Raw genomic sequence first — 23716 nt, forward strand, 5'->3', positions numbered from 1 at the left:
GCTCTCCCCACTCGGGTGGGTGGCAGTGGAGACCTCCAGACCCCGGCACTGACCTCGATAAAGGTGCTGTTCCACACTCGTGCTTGTATTGTCACGTTGGTGATGATGGGGGCATCAGGAATGGGGCACTCCAGCCACACACAGCGGGTGCGGTCACTGCCACAGCTCTGAGGTGGGCAAGGCACACAGGACATGAGACAAGGCTGGGTCTCCAGATTCTCCCCGCTTGGCCTCTGGCTTTGTCCCACCCATGGCTGACCTGAAGGAGCCTGACCTCATCCCTTCACTCATGCAGACTCCCTGCCAACCCTGCTCTTACACATTTAAGAGCCGAGCATATCTAGATGCCAGGGGCATGGAGAACAGGAAACCTGATCCCTGCTCATGGAAACGGGGCCCAATCCCAGACACTCCTTTTCCAACCCCTTTTGTTCACCCCAGTTCCCTCCTCTTGGGATGCCACTCCTACCCCTCCATCCAGATAGGCCTCAACTTGCTACCAAGGCCCGTTCCTCTCCCTTCTAACAGAGGGTGCCCTGCACCACCCAGGACTCCCTGCCCACCCTTCATCTTACTCCTTCTCATTCCCCAGCCCTAAGGTCCAGGGCTTTGAGCAGCTACGTCATCCCCAACAGGCTGGGGCTCCTGGGAATAAAACCAGTGTCTCTTCCTTTGGCCAACTGTTTTGGCTGCTCCCCAACAGAAGGCAAGGGCAGTGGGGTCCCTCTGAGGGTAGGAGATGAGTGTCTCCCCACTGACTAGGGGCTCTGCTCCTGAAGGCAGAGGCCGCATTCCCTCATCAGACCAGGGTCTCTTGGTGAGTAGCACCTCTCTCCCTTGCTTCGTGTGCCCCCAGGTGCCCACACGCCCTGTGACAGGGGGGTCACAAGCCTCTCCAACTCTGCCCTGGCTACTCACCAGCTGGATCTCAGACTTGGCTTTTTTGGCAGCAGCCAGAGTGACAGGCGGGGGGCCCTGGCCTCCCCCGGGGTCCAGTTGTCGCCGCCTGCGCTGTGGGGATGGTGGCCTGTCCCCAGGAACCTAGAGGGAAAAGGCGATTTGGTGGAGGGAGGAGTGAGAGCAGAAGAGAGGAGAGGAAAGGGCAAGGGGAGAGGTAGCCCCCAGAGGGGAGGAGGAGGAAGATGCTGGCCTTTGTGCCCTGAGGCATGCAAGTGAAGTGAGATGGGAGTGAAGGATCCCATGGTGTCCTTACCGAGAGAGTGAGGTTGAGAGGGTTGACAAGGTCTCCAGGTGGCTGGCAGGGCCAGGACTCATTGCTGCGGACGGTGATCTCCGTGGGGTACAGCAGCCACTTCCCATTGATGACTTCGTACGGCCACTCCAGCCCCAGGACCAGGGTCCCAAGGGCTGCCAGACCTTCCCCCATTGGACCCACCTGTGGGTACACATTGGGGTCGGTCATGGCCACTGTCTCCTGGAAAACCACCTGCATCTCACCAACCCCAACCCTCACGCCCTCAGACCATGGACCCACTGGTACCTGGAACTCGTACTTGAGAGGGCTTCCCACATCCTCCACGGTTTTCATGCCAGACTCGCCCATCACTGTCCCCCCAAAGAAGCTTTGTAGCCGGTGACTCACCCTAGGGGTAAGAAAGATGCAGGAGTCAAAGGGGACAGGAGGAGCCCTGGCAGGGGAAGGTGGGCACCAAGGTTAACTACAGCTCCTCTGACATTAGGCAGACCTGAGATAAACCCCAGCTCTAGCATTTCACTAGCTGTATGACCTCAAGCAAGTTATTTATCTTTTCTGAGCCTCAGTTTCTTCATCTGTAAAGTGGAGTTAATCTGTTAAGTGGGGTCACTGTATCATGGGGCTGTTGTGAGAAGTCAATGAGATGAAGTAGATAAGACCCTTAGCACGATGAGCTCCCATGTAATTATCGGGCCACACCAACACCTTAGCCCCAGGGTTGCTGATCCCTCCACTGCTACCTGCTTTGCAATAATAATAACAATAATAGTAACAATAATGATAGTGATGTTGTTATGTGTTAGCCTGAGATACCAGGCCAAGAGAGGTGTGTCAGAGGAGCTTGAGAGACACCTTAGGGGACAGGGAAGCCCTAGCTTAGTCTAGCGGGCTGTTGGGGGAGTGGTACCCACATGCTGAGCGAGGCCTGGAGTGTGTAGTCTACCAGCAGAGTCAGGGTCATGGGCCACAGGTCATCCTGGTGACTTGAGCTGAGGAAGGAATGCAGAGCGTAGGGGAGAAGATGTTTCAGTTGAGGCTGGGGTTGGGGGAGGGCCTCAGGACCCCTCAACCCCTATACAGACTGGCTTCTCGAGGTCACTCACGTGGAGAGCTGCAGTTGTGCCTGGAGTTCCCTTGTGTGCAGGGTCACCCCGATGACCTCGAAGGCGATGAGCAGCTCCATCTGCCATGAGGGTCAGGGAGGCAGAGAGGGGTGTTTGCGGCCAGGCAGGGGTGAAACCAAGGGGGAGAGAGGGGATACTACCACGCTAGGAAGTTGGTTCTCCAGCCTCCTCCTCCCATTCTGGGTGAGGTCTCCACCTCCCGTATGTCTCCATTCTTCCACCGTCCCTGCCCCATCTGTTTCCCTTTTCCCCTTCTTTCCTGTTAGTGACATCTCTGATACTTCTGAGCTACACGACCTTGAGCAATCACTGAAACTTTCTAAGCCTGTGCTTCCTTTCTGTAAAACAGCATGTGTCTCTTCAGAAGATTGTGAGAATTATATCATATAAAAGAAGCACAATATTGGGCTTAGGACCTGGCACGTAGTAGGTACTCAACAAAATTGGTTTCTTCACCTCCATCTGCTCTAGCTGTATGCATAGCTCTCTAGTGGCCCCACTTTCACAGTCTCTGGGTATCTCCCCCTCCCCTTCTCTGGCTCCTTGCTTCAAGGAAGCCTGGGAAGCAGAAAGGCAGAAGCAAGGATAAGGAATGCATCAGATGCGCAGCCTGGGACCCACAAGGCTGGGAGGGTGTGGTTGGCACTCACCCTCTGGTTCCGTTTGAAGGGGTTCCCCAGCTCACAAACGATGGTCTCATTGGCCTGGCAGGCTCCAGGCTAAAGAAAGAAGACAAATCAGGTCTGGGTGGCCAGAATAGGGCTTGCCCCTCCCCTCTCCTGTGGCACAGGGCCTGAAGCCCTAGAGGTTTGAGAACTAGGTTCCCTTAGCAGCAGAGACGCTGCAGGCCCCTGAGGAAGCCCAGCCCAGAGGAGTGGGGGGACATGTAGATGACAGGTACGTAAGGATGTAAATCCACGGTGGAGCCCGAACAGGGCTCTGAGGGGGCAGAGGGCACTCACGGGGCGCACTGAGGACAGCAGCAAGGCAGGAGGCACCTCCAGGGTGAGCAGCGCCTCGTGGGCGTCTTCCCCAGCTCGCTCTCTGCTCGGGGTATTGGTCACGTTGATGCTTAGGAGCAGTTTTCGGAAGTCTCTCCGGTACTGGAGCCTGAGAAGGGAAGAGTCCCGGACTGAGCCCAAAGCCCCGCCCCCGGGTCCTCCCCCCCGTTAGGCCCCGCCCCTCAGAAGAAAGCCCCTCTCGGAGAGCTCTGAGGCCCCTTCCATCAGACCTTATCTGGTCTCTCGGGGCTCCCTGACCAATAGGGCCTGGCCTCTCAATTCCCGATAGCCAATGACATCCGCCGCACCCTTGGCCAATCAGCGCGGCCCACAGCGCACCTGCTCAGCCGCTGCCCCAGCTCCGACACGAAGGCCGCCCGCATCTGCAAGTTGCTGTCGCACCTGTTGTCCTGCCCGCACTCCTTCTGGAACTGGACCTGGGGGTGGTCGGAGGTGTGAAGGGCCCACCACCCACAGCGTCCTCTCACCCAACGCTCTCCCGGCGCCCGCTCTTCCGGCCCCGGCCCCACCCACCTCCGTGTGGTTCTCCAGAGCCTGTGCCTGGTTGAGGACTGGGTAGGCGTCCAGGGGCCGCAGCCCCAGTCGGGGGCGCTCAGGCATCCGCAAAGGTAAAGAGTAGTTCATGGAGATAATGATGGGACGGAGTTTGTCTCGGACGTTGTCCTGGGAAAGCAAGGTGAGATGAATCCAGCTCTGCACTGCAAACCAAGTTTGAATCCTCACATCCTAAGCCCCTAGGGAGAAGTTGAGCACCCCTCCTCCACCCTGAACACCCCCAGTAAGGCTGAACCCCCTCTGGTCTGATCACCAAATTGACCCCCTTCCTACCGCCTTGATCCACAAGTGAGGAGATGGGACTCCTCCTCTCCAGAGATCCCTCTAGGGGGAGGGTTGAGCCTCCCTTTATTCCTGGGGTCCCCAGGTTGAGCTCTCTGTTTTCACCCTGATGTCCCAGAGAGGGCCTGAGCTTGCCCCTCACTAATGGGCCACTTTTCCTCCAAGGTGAGCTGAGTCTCACACCCCTCACTTTGGCCCCCATCCCACTCCGACGGTCTCTATCTCTTCTCTGCCACGGGCTGGGGACTGTGCACTATACCCTCTACTTACCTATGACCTTCCAGGCTGACCCACCGCCTGTCTCTGGGGAGACCTCATTCCCTCACCCTTAGCCTGGGCAACTCTGGCTACCTCCTCCTGGGACCGTGGAGAGCATATGCTGCCCCTCACCCCTCCCTCACCATCAGGAGCAGCTCCAGCGTCTGGCAGCGCATCTCGGGCATGGAGAAGAAGCCATGGAAGACAGCTGACTGGCTGCGTGCAAAGCGGAGCCGGGGTGGGCGGCGGTCCCGGTCGGCCTCCAGCGTGTAGGCCAGGGCTGCAGGTGCACAGGGTGGTCAGTAAGTGACCAGGTGAGCACGGCCCCCCTCACCCTGCCGCCCAGCACTCACTGATGTTCCGCCTGTAGTTGGGGTTCCCGGCACTCTGGTTGTAAGCAAAGCACAGCTCCACCTGCACACTGTTGAGGGGTGAGGGACATACAGGAGGGCTTGGTCACAGTGGGACCCAGATATCCAGGTCCTGGCTCTCATCCCTTTTACTGGTCAAGGGGAAACAGAGCCCTTCAGGGGAAAGGCAGGGGCATTACCACAGAGCTGGTATGGGGCGCCCCTGGCTCCTTCTCTCCCCACTTTCATTAGCGCCATAGAAAACATGGTTAGAGGGTACCAATGGGGAAACTAAAGCCATGAGAGCAGAAGGAGTTGCTTGAAGTCATTAGTCAGTTGTTGGCCCAGCCCAGATCTCCTTCCCCACCGCCCTCTGCTTCCCTGCTCTGTCTCCTTCTGCCTTCTGATCCAGTATCCTCATTCACAAACCGACCTTGGGCTCATCACCATCGTTATCATCACCATCCTAGCAACTAATATTTTTTGAGCACTTAACGGTATACAGGGCACCATACTAATGGCTTTTTGTACATTACCTCATTTGATTATCATAACCCTGTGAACTGGTTATTATTATTAATTTTGTTTTATAGGCAAGGAATCTGAGACTCAGACTAATAATTTGCTGAAGATGGCTCTCTCTCCTCCCCACATCTATCCACCTAAGTGTCTTCCTCTTCTCTCTTCTTCTAGGATCTCACTCCCCAGAGTCCACCACTACCACTGCAGTGGGGAGAGCTGGGATTTGAACCAAGCAGTCCAGAGCTCCCAATCCCACCTACCATGCTCTACTGCCCCCAGTCTACCCATTACCTCCTGCAAGGAATTTTGCTTTTTAGTTTTTCAAATTTTTTTCTTTAATGGAGGTACTGGGGATTGAACCCAGGACCTTGTGCATACTAAGCACGTGCTCTACCACTGAGCTACATACTCCTCACAGAATTTTGCTTTTTAATGAGGTGTGAAGGGAGGGCAATGCTTACCCAAGAATCAACCCTTTAACAGTAGGTTCTGAAGAGTTGCCAAGGGAGGGTTTGGGGAGCCAGGGTGCCCCCTAGCCTGCCCATACATCAGGAGGAATGGGTGGGCAGAGTGGGCCCTGAGAGTCTCACCAGGACGTGGCCGTGCAGAGCACCGGGTCCAGCACGGATGGCCTGGCTACCAAGGTCCTGTGGAGGATGTTGATGACAGGCCGGGCCCTGCACAGAACACACACAGACATCAGTGCCTCTGGCCTGCCCCAGGCCAGGCCGGGGTCGGGGCTCAGGCTTGCATGGACTTGGTGCTGAAGGTGGACAGAGCTGGGGCTCCATACAGACAGGGCTGGAGGATAGAAAGGCTCCGACCACGTCACCCTGGCTCACCGCAGCAGCACGATGCGGTCTGACAAGCTCCCCACCAGCAGGTCCGGGTAGAAATTCTCATCCACATCCATTTGCCCACTCAGGGAGTAGCCGAAGGTGTTCAAGCCAGGCAGTCCCAGCTTCTCTCCGTGGATTATCTGGGAGCAGGGGGAAGTGGTGGGGACAGGCTCTGGGGTAGGCTCTGGGAAGTGGGGCCCAGGGGGAATCGGGAGGGATGGGTGAGGGAAAGGAGGAAGGCCCCCTAATCCCTGTCCATCTATACCTGCTGGGGCTGTCTGAGGAGCCCCCCGGAGCTGCCATGGTAGATGTACACTTTGCCCAAGCCCTCGAATGGGGCTCCCACAGCAATGTCTGGGGAAGAGAGATAGTACATGGGTCATGGTACTGTGGATACTGTGGGTCCCACAGCCATGAGCCCAGCATGGCACTGATCTCATCATGCCAGGCAGTGCTCAGAGCATCAGGGAACAGAGCTCTGTGGCACAGGATTAAAACTGGGACCATTGGGTGCCTGATTACCTCCTTTTATATGAGAGAAATTAGGTCCAGGAGAGGGAGGTGACTTACCCAAAGTCACACAGCAAGATAATGTCTCAGGCAGGCCTAAAGCCCGGATTCCTGACCACTGGTTGTTGTTTGTTTTCTCTTATTATAGTACCTTCTTTCTCCCCCACCAACCACCCCCTCTGAACACCTGGTTCTTCTAATGACATTTACCAGCAGGGTCACAAAAGCAGGTGTTCCCTGCTGGTGACTTTGCCAGGTATTTACTAAGCACTCATCTCTCCAATCCTCACAAGAGCGCTGGTGGTAGTTACTACAGTCTGCACTTCACAGATGAGGAAAAAGGCTCAGAAAGCCCAAAGCCTCACAGATAATGAGTAGGGAAGAGGCTGTCTGAGCCCATGTCGAACACTAGGGGCTTGGATTTTAATCACGACACTGTTAAAATGTCCAGACTTTAAAAAATTCTGACCATTATTTCCACACATAAATCCAAAATGATTTCTCTTCTTAAACTTGCTAGTTTGCTGCTTTTGAACCGATAAGGTCTAGGTGACTAGAAAGCCAAGCTTGTTAGAAAAGTATATAAAGGAAGAGTAATAGGTCCTGAGTGACAACCGGACAAATCTTGTATCGTAAGTTCTTAGGCTCCATTAACTGAACTTTCCAGCACTTGCTTTGGCTCTTCAGTGGCTCCTCTGCCTTCCTTTTAGTTTTCAGCTATGTTCTGGGAAGTTGAGGCTGTCAGAGAAGTGACTTCCAGATAAGCCAGGTGCTCCTGTGGCAGCCAGGCTCGACCCCTTGATCTGTTCCTCTCTCCCTGACATACCAGGTCTGATTGGTCCCCAAGTCCTGCAGAGCATTAGTGACGCCCCCTGTATCTGGGACTTCCTCCCTGTCCCAGCACTTAACACCCCACACCTGATATACTATATTCCTTATCTTAACAACCCCCAGACTTGCTCTTCCCTCCATCCATCCCACATCTACCTCCAGAATCATCTTTCAAGGTACCAAGCTATTATATCATATTTCTGCCCCCAAACCTTTTTGGACGTCCCTCTACCATTACCCAAATAGAGAGTGCCAGTCTTTCCACCCAGCTTTCAAAGTGTCTACCCCACCTCCATACTACCTCTCCAGCCTCATCTCTGATGTGAACACCCCGCATTCATTAGATTTGGGCACATCAGGCAAGTGTACCATACTCATGTTGCGCCCCTTCTGTTCCCTCCATTGTGCACACTCAGCCCAGCCTTCATTGCCCAATGGTCGGTCCACCCCTCCAGGAGGTTCATCGAGCTTGCCTTGAGGACCCCCTCTGCACATCATCTTCCCAGCACTGCTGTGAGCTCTCCAGAACTGGGCCGTAGCCCGTCTCGTCTTCGAGCTTTGTCAAGCCTGGTATGCAGCTGGCTCTCAGTCAGCGGGTGCTGGGGTAGGAGTGCTGGCTCATACCTTGGAATCCATCCTGGTTGATGTCACCAATGCTAGCCACAGAGAAGCCGAAGGCGGAGCGACTGGGGCCATGAAGAAGGAGGGAGGGGTGGGCCGGGAAGGAGGTGCCTGCCTGGTTCATGAAGACATAAATAGCACCCCCTACCTCCTCTTTCCGCTCAAAGTAATAGGGGGCACCCACCAGAAGGTCCTGCCATCTGCAGAAGAGAGAAGGAGGGGGAGATGGGACATGCAGCATTAGTCTTACTTAGCCGGCAAAACTGTGCCAGGGCACACGATGTACAAATGGCGCCTCTGGCCATAGGTCATGGGAAGGACATGGAAGTGTCAAAGTGACTCATCTAATAGAAAACACATGTTGTGGAGAAGCCATGCAGGCACCCAAACAGCCCACATCCACTAGGGCCATACAAGTGATAGGCATAGACAAGGAGATGCAGGTGTCATGAAATTGACACGCAAACACCCAGAATCTCATAAATGTGATTGCAAATCAACATGCAAAATTGACTTGCAAATCCCTGCAAACAATGGCAAAAAAATGCATATTTGCAAACCTCCACTTCTCCACCCTGGCTTGGGCAAGCCAACCCACCTCGCCATTTTCCCTGGCCCCAGAGAAACGTCCCTGGATTCTCACCCATCATTGTTCAGGTCTGCCAGGGCAATGGCGCTGCCAAAATAGGCGCCCACCTGCGTGCCCTCCAGCACCTGCCTCCTCCGCAGGTCTCTACCTGCCTCTTGGCTCAGCAAAAAGACAGCGCCCACATGTTGGTGCCGCGGAGCACCTGTCACGATGGTGATGTCCGTGGGGTGCAGGATGGCACTGCCCACCTGCATTGTGTACCCTGGGATGGAGGGAAGATGGTCAGTCAAGGCCCCAGTAAGGTTTGTCCCCTTCTGGACTCATCCCCCCAAGTCCCCCCTTTATCTTCTATTCCCTATTCTAGGTTGGCCAAGAAAGTGGACCTTGGTTGCCCAGCCTCCAGTCCTACCTGCACACTGGACTGTGAGCTCCATGAGGGTAGAGACTCTATCTTGAGTACACAGAGGTGATGGTCAGCGAGTGTGTGCGAGCTGAACTAACACTAGTCACACTGCACCTGGCCTCATTCTTCCATCAGGCACTGAAGGTGAGAGGGCCAGGGTGCCAGGGACTGAGCCGCCTTCCTCCTCCCCACCCAATGGGCCACCATGACTGGACTCACCAATATAGAGGTTTCCTTGGTTCTCTGGGTCCTTGTAACTATATTCGGATAAATCCCAGTCCTTCCGCTGAATCATGTAGCTGTTTCCTTCACAGGGATTTGAGAAGAGAGAGTATAAGTCTCCCAGATAAGGATAATAATAACCCCATTTATTTGTGGGTACTTTGCCACTTGCAAACCACTTCCTCTTTAACAGTTCTGTGAGGTAAAATGATGACCCCCATTTTGCAGATGAGAAAAGTGAGGCTGAGGGATGGAGTGCTAGCTGGTCCAGCCGTGGCTGGAATCCAGTCATCCTGACACCTGGAAACTAGATGAGATTTCCCCCACCTTAGACATTGAAGTCAGACTCCACACCATCATCTCCTAATCTTGCCCCCAAACTCAGGCTGCCTACCTGTCCTCTGCTCCTCAGAGCTGCTGAATGCCAAGGTTCTAAAGACCAGGGGGTGGGAGGCAAGACTAAAGAAGTGAGCAGAGGCCTTGGCCTCAGGTGAGCCCAGAGCTATGACTAAACCTCAGGCTACCTGTTAGTCAAGAGGACAAAATAAATGTCACGGGGATGTAATATACAGCACACAGAATATGATCAGTAATAATGTAATCACTTTGTAAGGGGACAGATGGCTACTAGACTTATCATGTGATCATTTTGTAATGTATTTAAATGTTGAATCACTAATGTTATACACCTGAAACTAACATAATATTATACCTCAACTATACCGCAATTAAAACAAAGGACAAGATTCTGGGCTCCCTCTGCCTGTTGATTCTGCAGCAGTAGGGTGCAGTAAGGAAAAAGGGGTCACTGTTGCTGCACACTATGTGGTGGAACGAGGGGCAGAGATGCAGGGGGTGTAAGCCACCAGACTCCTGAGGGGCAGTGTGTGGTGTGGTCATTACAAGCATGGGTTTTGATACAGGCAAGTACTCTGCAGCCCTGCCCCAAAGATGGCCTTATATGTACTGACATGAAAAAATGCCCACAATTTATTGATAAGTGAAAAGGAAGTAGCAGACAGCAAGTTTAATATGATTTTGTTTGTGTGTGTGTGTGTGTTTCTTAAGATATCTATATATTCTAAAATAAGACTAGAATGATCCACAAGACACTTAGCAGTGTACACTGGGAAATGGGACAAGGGAGATAGGGGAGAGGAATGGCACTTTTACTCGTTATTTTACCAAATCCTACTGTACCATTTAGTAGTTGTACCAGGAATGTGTTTTATTTTTTAATAAGTTTTTAAATAGTTAACCTGGAGTCAGACGGACCTGCGTTCCAATTCAGGTTTCAGAACCTACTGTTGGCCTTGAGCGATTTACTTTACTTTCCTGAGGCTCAATTTTCTGTAAAATGGATATAATAGTACTTGCTTTGTAGAATATTTAAGATTAATTAAGATCATATGTGTAAAGCATCTGGCACACATAGTAAGTGCTTTAAAATAGCGGAGGTCGTAATGGTTGCTGCTGTTAGCAAAGGGGTGCTCTCCTCTGCCCTCCGGTGTGGACGCTCTGGCAGGCTGCCCCAGGGGCTAGCAGGGGTGGTGGTCTCTGCTCCTCCTCTTCCCCCTGCACCATGCCCACCTTTCCAGTTGTAGGCACCAGGAGCGCCGAAGTACACAGTGTTCTGGGTGAAGCCGCCGCTCGTGCCCAGCTGGCACATGCCCGTCTCCAGGTAGTCGGTGTTGCTGTTACACATCTCGTTGTGGTAGGTCTGCCAATCATCCCTGGGGTCCAGCTCCAGGTCGTTGCCCCGTACATAGCACTTGCCCACCATGCGCCGCTGGTCCTCCGACCCCGACCACAGCACCTGGGTGTAGCGGTGGGCACAGACCTGGGGACCCCAACCCCCCAGCACACACAGCTGAGCCCAGAACAGGGACCCAGGGCCAGCGACTCCATGGCCCTGTGCCTGGCTTTGTGGGAGAGGAGTGGAAAGAGGCCTCCTGGCTCTTCTTTCTTGCCACAGTGATGCCTGGACGGGCACTGACTTTCCAGAATTCAGAAACCTGCTCTGAAAGTTAGGAATGCTTTTTTTGGAGGACCAAAAGCTACTGGATTTGAGAGTGGCTTAGACAGCCTGGCAAAACAAAATGGGAAAAGGATGAAGGATTGTGGGGTTCAGGCTCTAGATGAGGGGAGGGTATAGCTCAGTGGTAGAGTGAGTGCTTAGCATGCATGAGGTGGTCCTGGGTTCAGTCCCCAGTACCTCCATTAAATCAATCAATCAACCTAATTACCTCCCCCACAAAAAATAAAAATAAATAAATAAAAGGAGCTAGATACATAGCAGGTTATGAACTTGCTTCTCTGCTGCCCTCTTAATGAAAGGACCACTATCAGAAAATAAGAAAAGCCACGATAGGGGCAGCTAACACTGAGAACTTACTACACGCCAGACCCAAGTCTAAGCTCTTCACGCATTAATCCTTTTACGCTTCCTACCAGCTCTATGGAGCAAGGGCGATTATCTTCCCCATTTTAGATAAGGAAACTGAGGCACAGAAAACTAAGTAACTTGCTTAAGATCTCGCATCTAGAGAGGCAGAGGATATTGGAGTCTGAGCTCTTAAGCACCAGGCTGTGCTGTCGCTTCTCTTGGCACATTGGAGGTGCTCCAAAAATAGTTCTTGGACAAATCAATCAGAAAAGGGTATTTGTAAAAACAGCAGGGCCAGGCGAAACCCAGACCCAGGCTATCTTCTCGTTTGTTTGCCTTTTATGTGCTCTTCCAGCTGTGAGCCAAACCCAGGCTCTGGTCCGAGTCTGTCCCAAGTCACTGCTGAGTTTCTAGTGCTTGCACAGCGTGGGGCATGCAGTACGTGCTCATGAAAAAGTACGGAATGAATGGAAGGGTGCGTGGAAAACTGCTGAAGGACCCAGGATCTAGAACTTTCTTAAGTGGAATCTGAGACCCACACCATCCATAACAGAGACTAGAAAGGGTGTTTTAGGGAACTGGTGCAAACCTGGAGCTTACAAATGTTCAAATGTGACAGAAATCACAACAGTGAAGGCTCTGGGGTGACACTGACTGGAAAGGAGTGCACTTTCTGGAATGATGCAAATATGTTATTTCTTTAATACATGTTGGTTACAGATGTTTAATTTGTCAAAACTCAACTGAAACTTAAAATCTGTGTGTTCATTGTATATAAATATTACATCAGTTTAAAAAATGAAAAACAAACTGTCTATCTGGGACTCAAAAATTGAGCTCTCAGGGGCCGGCACTGAAGAATGCAGGCAGGAGGTGACAACTGACAGCAGGGAGTGGCCCCCAAACCCAAGCCGGGTGAGCTGGGGCAGCAGGGCTGTGCCTCTTCCGCCAGCCAGCCTCCCCGTTAGGAGCGCACCCAGGCCACACTGCCCGAGGCCCTCTCTGCCCTTTCCCTCTCTCAGTTCCCTCAGCTCTTTCCCACAAAGGGTGAGCACCCCCTGGGGGTGGGGGTGAGTGAGTGATTCAGACGGGACCCAGGCCGGGCCTTTGGAGACAGCCAGACCCCCCCACCATAAGTGCAGGATGAAAGGACACACATGTCTGTGGAGACAAACAGCCACAGAAATGGACATTTTCAAGGCTCCAGTGTGTGCACCGAGGATCCCTCTCCTGCCTGCTGCTTCCGTCCTCAGCTTCTGGGAGATGAAGGAGAGGGCTGGAGGGCAGGATTGACAGTGAGCTCACTTACCAGCACTCTGCCTGCAGGGCCCTGGCTGGCCACAGTCACCCCGAGCCACATGTCCTCAATAATGTGATGGTTAGGGTCACCTGTGGGCACAGGAGGAATCATGAGCCAGGGCACCTCACCCCATCCTCCCAGCGTCCAGAGCCTCCAGAGGGCAGGGGTTGGTCCCTCCAGGATTCTTCCCTCCAGCAGGGCACACCCCCTCCTCCCCTTCTCCAGCCCATCACAGACTGAGCTCCGCCGATCCCACATGGTCCCCCTCTCCTCTAGGGCTCCCTCTTCCCAGCTGGACAAGAAGGGACTTGAAACTGCACAGGTGAGGCTCCTATCTCTTCCAGCCATTCTCTCTGTGCTACCCCCTCCACCAGGCCCCTGACCCAGCACTGATCCTCAGGCCCTCCCCTCACTTTTCTCCGCGATGTCCATCCGCTCACAGTCATCCTTGTGGGCAGTGAGTGGGCAAAGGTACACTGCGCCAGTCCGGTTGGTATAGCCATCAGGTACAGCGAGGTCCTGGGGGGCACCAGCCAGGAGCCTGGAAACAAGGAGGTAAGTGGAGCCGGCCTCAAACTCCCCAAAGCCCGCTTCAAACAACTTGCTGCTCAACATGCATTTACCGAGCATCTGCTCTGTGCCAGACTCTGTGGTCTGGAGATGAATGGATCCCCACCCCTGCCCTCTAGGAGTGCCCAGGGTAGAAGGCAGACAAGGAGACAGACACCTTCAGGCAATGCCTCATGAGAGGAAAGCAGGGAACAAACTAGCCCAGACTATGCATGGGCGACCATCAGGGAGGCCCACAGAAGAGGGGACCTCGGTCTGAGTCTGAGGATGATGACCAGGGCACACCAGGTGATGGCGGAGGAGGAGCACTTTGGGCAAAGTTCTGGAATGTGCAAGAGCCAGGAAGTGTGAGCCAGGGATCTGCAAGGACCTCGGTACAGCCAGAGTCCCGAAACATGGGGAGGGACAAGAGGGCAGAGTGGGAAGGGGAGCCATGGAGGGATAATTAAGGGAGTGACTTGGCCAGATCTAGGTTTTGAAAGGACTGTTTTGGCATCTGAGTGACATAATCAGATCTGGGTTTGGGAAGGAATGCTTGGCCTCTGAGATGAAGGTAGACAGGAAGAGAGCAAGACTGGAGGAGGGTTCAAATTCCCGTGGCCTGAGGAGACAGTGTGTGAAGGTGGGGTGAGGTGGGTCGTTGGAGGCCTGGGTTCCAAGCCATGTGAGGACTTAGATCTAGGGGTCGGCACTAAAGAATGTGAGCACGAGGTGACAACTCACCCCTAACCAGGACTGGGTGCTGGGGTCAGCAGGGCCCTAAGTGACCTGGGTGATGTCTACTCCCCACCACTTTGAGACAGATATACGAGGTATGGGGAGGGGGTGGGGTGCTGGGTACCTGATGCTTTGCGTAATGTGGACCCAGGGCAGATTCTTGGTTGATGGGCGTGAGAGTGGGGATAGGTGGGTACTGTCAGTCACCTTGCCCCAGCTTGAGTGGAACCCATCTTGAGGGACCCCAACTGCAAGTTCCTGTAAGGGTTCTTGGGGCCCTGGCAGCCCATCCCATACCAGATAGGTGGCTGGAGGAGAGGAAGAAAGGTGGTCGGCCTTGAAATATCTCAAAAGACTTGGCTACCAGCATCAAAAATTCCTGGATTTTTGTCAAAGAGGCAAATTCCTCAGCCTACCACAGACCATCTGAATTGAATCTGGGGGTAGAGCCCTGGAACCTGCATATTTAACATGCACCCCAGTTTGAGACCCCAACTCTACCACCCCCTGCTCTCTCAGCATCATTTGCCTGCAGCCGCTGGATGTTCTTCCAGGACTGCCTCCTCAATCCTGCTGGGCCCAGCCTCCTCGGTGCCCCTCCATCAGGATCCAGCAGGGCTATGGCCTGAGGCTCCCAGCTCAGAAGTTGGGCGCCGGGCCTCCTGCCTGCGTCTGGACGTGCAGAACAACAGCCCTGCCTGCAGCTCCTGCCTGGGACCTGAGAGTGAGGGCTGCAGGGAGTGAGCAGGGCAGGGCCTGGGCGTGCCAGGGCCTGGGTGCCTCCGCCTACTGGGTGTCAGGAATGCACTGCCTAGGGGTGGCGGGAAGGGGACCTCTGCCTGCACCTCACACCTCACCCTGGGGAAGGGTTCCTGGAGGCAGGGGTGTGGCTTCTCTAGGCAGAGCAGGGCTAGGAGCTCTGGCAGGAAGGCTGGCAGGGAGTCAATGTGGCGGCCAGGCCGATTAGTTGTCCTGGATCTGGGCTGGGGAGGGTGCCGAGTGAGTTGCCACCTGTCCACCTGTGGACATCTGCTCCTGGTATGCCTGACAGGTAAGAGAGGGGAGCTGCTGCCTGTGGGAAAGGAACAGCTCAACCTGGGAGCCAAAGGGCCTGTTTCTAGATTTGCTCTGCCTCAGGGGATGATTGCCCTTCCCTCTTTGAGCTTTGAGTGTCTCATCTGTAAAATGGGACAGCAGCTGTCCCACCAACCTCCAGGGTTGTTGGGGGAACAAATGGGTTCATTCTTCAAAAGGGCCTTCTGACTGTGAAGCTGAGGCCAACATGAACACTGTCCGTCTGCTCTCTTGTGGCCCCAGGACTGGTCCTAGCACACCCTCAGGCCTTGCTGCAGGGACCCAGGAATTTCCACCCTACCAATTAACGGGGCCAGGAGCAGACAGCAAAAAGCTGACCAGTTCAGGGGTTTAGGGTGGGCAGAGGATGAGACAGACGTAACACTTCTACGGCCTAAGGATACCAGGCACTTACTAAGGTGGGGGTAGGGTACTGGCAGCTAGAGTCATTCCAGGGCGGGAGCTCAGATTTGGCTGGAGATGGCTACAATGACCTTGAAGGGATGGGTCCAGGCCTCAGTGGGCAAGGGAGCCTTGAGGAGCCCAGATTGCATTCCAGGGTGTGCAGTCCAAGGGAAGTGCTGCCATGCCTGCTTCCAGGCCCAAGATGTGGAGGCAGGAAGTGGCCGAGAAGCAGGGTGGCCACACCTTCTCAGCTTACTCATCTTAGAGGGAGTGGCCTAAGGGACCCCTCCTCTTAGCCTCCTGAGGTTCTGAGGAGGTAGAGCTGGGCATGAACAGCAATTGGATTGACATAAATCCCCTTACCATCTATACCCCCTCGGCCCTCATCCCACATCAATTTTGTGCCCAGTGATGGGCAGTGGCACAGGGCCTTAATTCCAACCCTGCATCCCAGGCCCCTCCCTCCCCAGAGATTCCACAGGGAGCCTCCCCCAGGCCCCCTGGAGTATTTTTAGCTCCTACTTGGCTCGCTCAGAGGCCCTTTAAGGCCCTCTGGCTCCCAGCCCGGGATCCAATGGGTCTACAGCCAGAAGACTGGGAGTGGATGGGGGAAGCGGGGCGTGCAGATGGTCAGGTCCAGCTTCCTCCAGCCACAGCCAGGTTTGGGAGAATTCAGAGGGTGGGAAAGACCTCACTGGTGTGCAAATGAGATGTAAATAACTATGCAAATGAGAACATTGCTCCTGCTGCTGGATCTGGTCCAGATCAGAGTCTAGAAGCTGATCCCTCCCAGACCACCACTGAGGCCACCCTCCCAGCAACAGTCAGAAGTGAGATGCTAGGTGGGATGCTTTGCCCTGCTCTTAGAGCAAGGAAGAAAGGAAACTTCTCTCCCGAAGTCGGGCTGGGCTGGGTGGGGTCAGGTGCCCCTCCAGGAGGTAGGGAGATGGTGAAATGACCTCTTAAGGGCCTTTAAACAGCTGCCTCTTCACCCTCTCCTTTGGCTATAGACAGACAGCCCCTCCTGGCCTCCAGGGAGGCCCCTGGGCTCCAAGTTCCAGAGAAGCACTTCCTCACCCCTTCCCCACCATTCTTCAAAGCTAATAGAACAGCCAAATAGAAAACAGTAGAATCAGAGGCTGGGGAAGGGGGCCCAAGGGTGTCAGTGCACCAGGTTGGCTCACCCCAGAGAAGGCCCCCTGAGGGACACAGGGGTGGGGTGAAACTCAGAGAAATGGCCTGTAAGATTCCACTTCCCAGACTTCTCATCTCAGGGAGGCACTGGGGTGGCCCAAGTAGGAAGACTTCAGTTAACACGGAGGGGCCAGAGAGGCTGGCACTCAGGCATCAGGCCCCCATGCCTTATTCCTTAGGCCAGGAAGCTGGTTGAGGAGGGGGCCTGCTCCAGCTCCAAGCCCTGGGGTGGGGGCAGCTCTCGATGCCTGGATCCCAGCTCTGTGCCAATCCTGCTGCCCAAATTAGCCATGTCCCCAGAGGCTGCTCCTGTGGTAGCTGGAACTGCAGCGCTCTCCATCCTACACTGCTGCCCACCCAGCCCCCTCTCCCCTCTGGTGACTCAGCCCTAGAATCAGCAACAAGCTGAAGGAAGCGAGAGAATGAGAGAAGCTAAGAGAAAGAGGCCTTGCCCAAGCTTCGGTAATAAAGAACAAGGCTGTTTTTCTCATTTCTTCTCCCTTTCCTTGGCTCCTTAGTATTTTTTCCACATTTGATCCCTTAGGGCATTCTTTGTGTCATCTAACCTCAATTTCTCTTGTTGTAACTGACATCGTCTTCTTTCTTTCTTTGGTTCTGACCAAGCCCCTTTCACTTCATTTTCTACGAGATCAGGCTTCCCCTACTTTCTGCCCGGTTTTAAGCTCCTTGGCCTGGCATGGTCACTGGAGAGAGCCAAAGGAAGAGGACACTGCGCACCCAACCCTTCTTTCAGCCACAGTTGCTATGCCCATTTCCTCTGGCACGAGCCTTGGAGGCTGCCAGGCGCCTGCCCTGCCCAGAGAAACATGTTTTAGGAGAGCAAGTGAGCCTGGTTCCTGCCTACCTCAGGTATGACATCATCTTCCAGGAGCCGTGGCCACCCCAGCCCCAGGCTTCCCAGACTCCCATTTCCAGGCAAGGGCCCCAGAGTTATCTCCCAAAGCCCACAAAGTCAGGCCAGACCAGGACACCAGGATACCTGGATTCCCAGGAGGGAATGACAGAACAGGTGCTGGGAGAAGTGGGGGTCAGTGATCATCTCCCAGAGGAATGGTCCCTCTGCTTCCCCTGGGGTCCTCATGTATCTGGCCAAGAAGCCCAAAGCACCTTGGTCCTCTGTCCTGATCCTGACCTCTTACTTCAGAAACTGGGGAAGTGGGGCCTGGGTTGGGGTAAGCCTCCGATGTTGTGGGCATGGAACCTCAGTCTAGAGATGAAAGTGACAGGAAACAAAGACACACCTGGGCTTTTAACCATTTCCGGAATAAGGCCTTCTTTGACAATATGATGAAAGCTATGTTCTCCCCTCCTCCGAGCCCCAGAACAATGCACAAACACATATGATTTCGCATGTACTTTCCAGAGTCCCCGAATCTCATGAAAACCTTCAGTGAAGTCCATGAACCCTCACCCTTTCCCAAAGGGACTTTAAAGCTAACAGAATGTAAGACCGCAACTTGACTTGCTGGTTCTCCTGAGCTGTGCACTCTGGCAGCTGTTCACATCTGGCTACACAGCTGCCTGCAGCTAAGCCCAGCTGGCCCAGCTGGCTCTCCCAAAGGGTCACAGGCAGAATTCAGTGAGATGAGGAGACGAGCCAAGATGTAGAACCACCCTGGGAAAAGACTGAGGATACCCAAGACAGTGACCAGGAACTCTATCGATATCTACCTGCCTCTCCGAGGTTCATTAGTTTTAGAACTTTCTGGGCTCTTGGCAGGGCTAATGCCATCTTTAGCTGCCCAGAAAGAAATCCTGAGAGAGGCCCTTGGGTAGTGAGGGGGCATCCTGGTCCCGGCTTCAGTACGAGAACCCTTAGCTGCTCCTTAGAGAAATAGGCAGATGCAGAGTGTTTTACATGCATTGTCTCATTAAAGCCCCATTATCACCCCATGAAGAAGGTGCACTGTTCCCCTTCCCCTGACATGTGAGGAAAGTAAGACTCAGTTATTAGGGACAGATCCAAAACGGGAAACTGGCTATGGGACTCCAGAGCCTCTTCTCCCTCCATGATGCCAAGTTGCCTCTTATAGGCCAAAAGAGACAGGAAGGAATATATAGATCCTGGCCCAACCCCTCCTTGGGGAAAGCTGGCCCAGAGAAGGGAAATATCCTGCTCAAGGTCACATCGCAAAAAGAAGGGGAGAGTATTACAGAATCCACTATTTATTCCAGCTTTGCATTATTTACTCTTGCTTTTCTGATGTTCTCTTTGCACTGTGTTGCCTTATATCTTGCAGATTCAGCATTAAAATTCTGAAAATCTTTTTCTGGGCTGGGACAGAAAGAGCACCAGTACAGAAAGTTGTTCTGATGGTAACTTAGGGTCTCCAGAAGATGGAGGATGGGCTAAGGCCAGACTGCAGCTGCTGGGGCTGAACTGGGAAGGGTGTGGTGACCCTGGACTCTGCAGAAGTTAGATGGAATTGAGGCCAAGTAGGCAGGTAGACTGGGCAGGGGCTGGGCCAGCAGGGCAGAGTCTGGATGGACTTTGGACATTTCAACTTCCTCAAGTTTCTGCAGGTTCCAGCCAGAGTTGGGAAAGGTTTCAACACACCCTTTACCTTACCATGTCCTCTTGCTCAGCAAGGTTTGACATCTCGGGAGGTCAACCATTAGAGCTACCACCCAAAGAGGGTCTGCCTGGCCTGTCCTAACAACCTTCCCTACTGGAGCAGTCTCATCCCCAGCAGCTGCCCTCTTCCCCTAGCTGCCAACCTCAGCGCACTGAGCCCATGGCAGAGAAACTCCTGAAACCTGGACATGCCCCTCTGGGAATGAGTGTGTATGGGAGTGGGGGGTGGGGGACTGTGCTAGCAGCTGGCTGTGTCTCCTTCCCCTCTCTCCCTTACGCTTAGCTCTTTCCCCTTTTTCTCCTTGCAGCTGTTGGAGAAGGAGAACAGAAGAAAGAGAAAAATACCATTTCCCTCTTCAACCAAAACAAACACTCAGGGTTGAAGATTGAACATGAATCTGTGGAATGCAAAGAAGTCTGGTGGGAGGGCATCACTGCTGGGGGTTGGGGTGGGTGCAGGAGACCCGACAGAAGTTGGGACAGCTGCTCATCTCACTTCTGCTTCCCCATCCTCAAGGGGTCAGAAGGAGCGATTGGACAGCTCCAAACGCCCAGACTTGCCCATCACCTCACTCTCCAACCGCCAAGCAGTTGAGAAGGCCCTCCAAGTCTAGTTCTGCAGAGGGTGTGGCTGGTGTGGCTGCAGACTAAGTGCGAGGTGGGGGCAGGCTTAAATGCATATGCCCATAGGTTCTTCCTAGGAAAGGGGGAAGAGGGATCCATTAGGTGTTTTATCTTGCAGTTTCCCCCCAGCTCCCAGCCCTGGAGACAAGAGGCATTCAGTACACCGAGTACTCGGTTCCCAGAATGGGAGGGAGCTCAGGAAACGAGGACTCCACTTCTGTTCTCCAGGGAGGTTGGAAAGGCTGAGGGGCTGAGTCTAGACAGGTTCTGGTCTGGTCGGCACTTGCCAATGATGACTGCCCCCCCATCCTGCACCAATCCCTCCACTTCCCGCCAAGCCTCGGTAGCAGTGGGGCTGCCCAGGCCCCCGCCCCCTTAATCCTCGCTCGAAAGAGCAGGCGGCCTTCGAGCCTGGAAGCCAGCGGGCCTGGAAGCCAGAGGGCCCAGGGCTCAGACTCAGCTCCGGATCCGCGCCCGGTACACAAACTCTCTCCCTCCCACCCCACCCCTGCCAGCTTCACTTACAGGTAGCGCTGCTGCCGCTCCGTCTGCCGATGGAGGGCGACCGAGTAGCCAAAGAGACTGCCCTGGTTCCCGGCCTCCTTCACCACCAGGAATCGGGTGTCCAGGTTGAATGCGGAGCCGACGCGGCCGCCGGCGGCCACTATCAAGACCAGAGCGCAGAGCGTCGGGCGTAGGATGCGGGCGGCGCCGCGGGGGCCGCGGCCCATGGCTGCAGGCGGGAGCGGGATTCCGGGCGAGAGTGCGTGAGGGCGTGGAGCTGGGAGTGAGGACCTGTTCACCTGCTCCCCGGCGCCACCGGAGAACACTCGGGCCGGCCGCTTCGTTGAGCCCCTCAGCGCTGATCAGTTTTTGGCTCCCAGCCCTGGTCGTGTTCACGTCCGCTCAGGGTCTGCGCTCTCAGAGAACCTCGGCGGTCCGAGGGTCTATTCTCCCGCCTGCCCAGTCCCGGGTCACCGCCTCCCTGCCCCGGGCACCCTGACCCCCAGTTGGTGCCGGCCGCGCCCACTTGGTCCCACTGTCGCCTCCGATCCAGGCTCGGCGGCGGATCTGGGCAGGCAGACCGGTCGACCGCAAGGAGGACGGGAGGGAGGGGGGCCCCGCGCGCGCGCCCCGCCTCCCCACGCCCAGCCCCGCACCTCCCCACCTTGCGCGCCCGGCTCGGGCTACGCTTTCCTTCCGGGGAAAGAGAAAAGGTCCCGGCTCCGCCGCCGCCTCTTAAAGGGGCAGCAGCGCCCCTCCCTCCTCATCCTCCCTAACCCGGCTCCGCCCTCTCCCCCAGACACCTGTCGGGAGCCCCCAAAGGCTTGGATTTCCCCTCCCCGCCCCTTGCTTCTCCCGAGAAGCGTCATCTCCCGAGCAAGATGGATTGGACAGGCGGGGCCGGGGGTGGGATCTGTCCTGCCTCTTTGCTGCGGCTGCTACGGCTGCTGGAAAGGCGGTTCCGGACGCGGCCACCTCTGCGGGTCAGGGTGGAGAGTCCCAGCGCTGGCGCATATGGGAACCGACATTGCAAGCCACTGGCTGGAATGCCCTACTCGCCTCCGCTGCGCTGTGAGTCTCTGAGAGGCTGCTAGCGGTCTCTGGGCGTTCTTCCTCGTACCCAGCCCCTTCGTCGTCCTTGTCAAGATTTATTTCTTTTGCCAACCTGCCCCCATCCACCCTAATCCGTGCTGGGAATGGTCTCTCAGCAAAGCTAGACAGATATTTAGCAATGGGAATAACCAAGCATCGCTAATGTTAATTAACAACAAGATAGCATTTTCCCCGAAGGGATGTAATTTCTGATACCTCTTGTATCATCTCTATCCCGTCGATGTGAAAATAAGTCCCTTCTCCTTAAAATGCAGTGCGTGGCCAGAGAGCTCGGCCCAGACTGTACCCATTTCTCATCCACCCCTGCCTTAAGGGCCCAGCCCAGCAGAATCCCAAAGGTCCCCTCCTCCCACCCAGGCTCCAACTGAGACTGCGCGAGGACTCCCGCCCCTACAGGTGTATCGTGGGTGGCACCAGGGGGAGGTAGGAGGGCGGGGCCCAAAGGTCTAATTATCTGCAAAAGAATCGAACTGAAAAAGGAGCTTCGAGAGATACTTGTACTTTCTTGAGTCTAACGCAGATTTCCCTTATTGCAGCACAAAAACCCATTTCTCCTGAGCATTCCTTTTTCTAGGCAAACGGAGCTTTCCTATTTTGGTCCAGGAGTTCAGTCCTTAGCAGCTCATTCCCTTGAAGTTCATTTTAGAGCCCCTATCTCTGAGAGTTTATAAAAACAAACAAACAAAAAGCATCATAGAGTAGTGCTTGTACAGCAGAAACTATGCTAAGTGCTTTACAAATATTATTAAATTAAATCCTCACAACAATCTTTGAGGTGTTAGCTCTGCTATAAGATGAGAAAACCGAGGCTCAGGGAGGTTAAGCAACTTGAAGGCAACACAACTCGGATTTTAATCCTGTGTTATCTGACCCCAGAGCCCTTCTTGACCACTTATGCTAATAATTAACATTTGTGCCAGACTCAGGGCAGATCTAAGTTTGGTAGGGCCTGAAGCTTGTACAATTTGGAGCCCTCTTTAAGGAAAAGGATAAAGAATTTGGAGTACAGAATTAGATTTAGAGGAAGGGACTTGAGCTGAACTTGACAGCTTATGAATCCTTTCAAGTGCAGACTCATTTCATTCTCCTGGCCTCATTTGACTTCTCATTTGACTTAAGAAAGAACCTGGATGTCCAAGGTCACACAGCTCATGGGAGGCAGAGCTTGGACTGGAGGTCACAGGCCACAGCTGTGTCTTTAAAGAGACAAACTCCAGGCAGATGTTGGTCAGACAACCAGACATGCCTGAACAAAAGCAGCTGTAACAGCAACGTTCTCTGCAGTGTTTGGAGAGAGGACACTTGTCCCTGTCTGTCCTTAGGGCAGTGTTTGTTCCTGAGCTGTGACTCTCAGAGCTGCCCAACCTCTCTCGGTGGTCTGCCTTGTGGCCCAGAGCCTCCAGGGGTTGGGAGATGTCGGGCAAGGAACAGGAAGCAGACTTGGATGGAAGTGGAACAGTTACATTGCTCTCCATCCAGCTGGCTGCTGGGTCCCCCATCTCGTTCTTGGAGAAAGGGAAGCATCCAGGGCCAGGAGTTCAAGGGCCAGAGTGGACATGAGTGTGGGCAGGGGTCTCACCTAAAACAGCTTTGAGAGTCCTGTGATGACAGATGGGTTCCATGCCAGGCGTTATCTCTTTGGCCATCCCAAACAGGAATGACCAGCATGTCCGATCCTGGGGCTCAGAGCAGGAAAAGGATGAGGGTGGTTTTTCCACTCCAGGGGAGTGTCCAGAGGGAATGTGGGAGCGGGAGCAGGGCCGCCTGGTAGGGGGAGGGCCAGAGCTAAGGAATGTAGGGGAGTGTCAGACAGATCTAGGGGAGATGGAATGGGGATGGAGGGAGATGTGGGGACTGGAAGCGTCTCTGGGCTGGAGAGATGCAGAAAG

At 54.4% G+C, this 23716-nt stretch overlaps 1 protein-coding gene across 3 annotated transcripts in view; it reads right to left on the minus strand.

Annotated features, from left to right (window-relative positions):
- Positions 1 to 23488, minus strand: part of ITGA3 (integrin subunit alpha 3) — a 28579-nt gene extending 5091 nt beyond the window's left edge. For 2 of the 3 annotated variants that reach the window (XM_074343020.1, XM_074343022.1), the window contains exons 1-23: positions 23407 to 23488; positions 20736 to 20943; positions 13444 to 13571; positions 13040 to 13119; positions 10935 to 11184; positions 9342 to 9428; positions 8774 to 8981; positions 8134 to 8330; positions 6434 to 6522; positions 6172 to 6308; positions 5920 to 6006; positions 4811 to 4878; positions 4601 to 4737; positions 3876 to 4025; positions 3681 to 3778; positions 3303 to 3450; positions 2991 to 3059; positions 2320 to 2399; positions 2128 to 2205; positions 1502 to 1604; positions 1214 to 1396; positions 919 to 1041; positions 54 to 167 (exon numbers count right to left, since the gene is read on the minus strand). In XM_074343020.1, coding sequence (XP_074199121.1) covers positions 54 to 167; positions 919 to 1041; positions 1214 to 1396; positions 1502 to 1604; positions 2128 to 2205; positions 2320 to 2399; positions 2991 to 3059; positions 3303 to 3450; positions 3681 to 3778; positions 3876 to 4025; positions 4601 to 4737; positions 4811 to 4878; positions 5920 to 6006; positions 6172 to 6308; positions 6434 to 6522; positions 8134 to 8330; positions 8774 to 8981; positions 9342 to 9428; positions 10935 to 11184; positions 13040 to 13119; positions 13444 to 13571; positions 20736 to 20943; positions 23407 to 23473 — 2889 coding nt within the window. In that variant the 5' untranslated portion in view covers positions 23474 to 23488. Of the gene's footprint in view, positions 1 to 53; positions 168 to 918; positions 1042 to 1213; positions 1397 to 1501; positions 1605 to 2127; positions 2206 to 2319; positions 2400 to 2990; positions 3060 to 3302; positions 3451 to 3680; positions 3779 to 3875; positions 4026 to 4600; positions 4738 to 4810; positions 4879 to 5919; positions 6007 to 6171; positions 6309 to 6433; positions 6523 to 8133; positions 8331 to 8773; positions 8982 to 9341; positions 9429 to 10934; positions 11185 to 13039; positions 13120 to 13443; positions 13572 to 20735; positions 20944 to 21378; positions 21475 to 23406 lie in introns of those variants that run through there. The other variant, XM_074343021.1, reaches the window with a different exon arrangement.
- Between the last annotated feature and the right edge of the window lie 228 nt (positions 23489 to 23716).

This window comes from Camelus bactrianus, chromosome 16, assembly GCF_048773025.1.
Source record: "Camelus bactrianus isolate YW-2024 breed Bactrian camel chromosome 16, ASM4877302v1, whole genome shotgun sequence".
In the NCBI taxonomy this organism is placed as follows: domain Eukaryota; kingdom Metazoa; phylum Chordata; class Mammalia; order Artiodactyla; family Camelidae; genus Camelus; species Camelus bactrianus.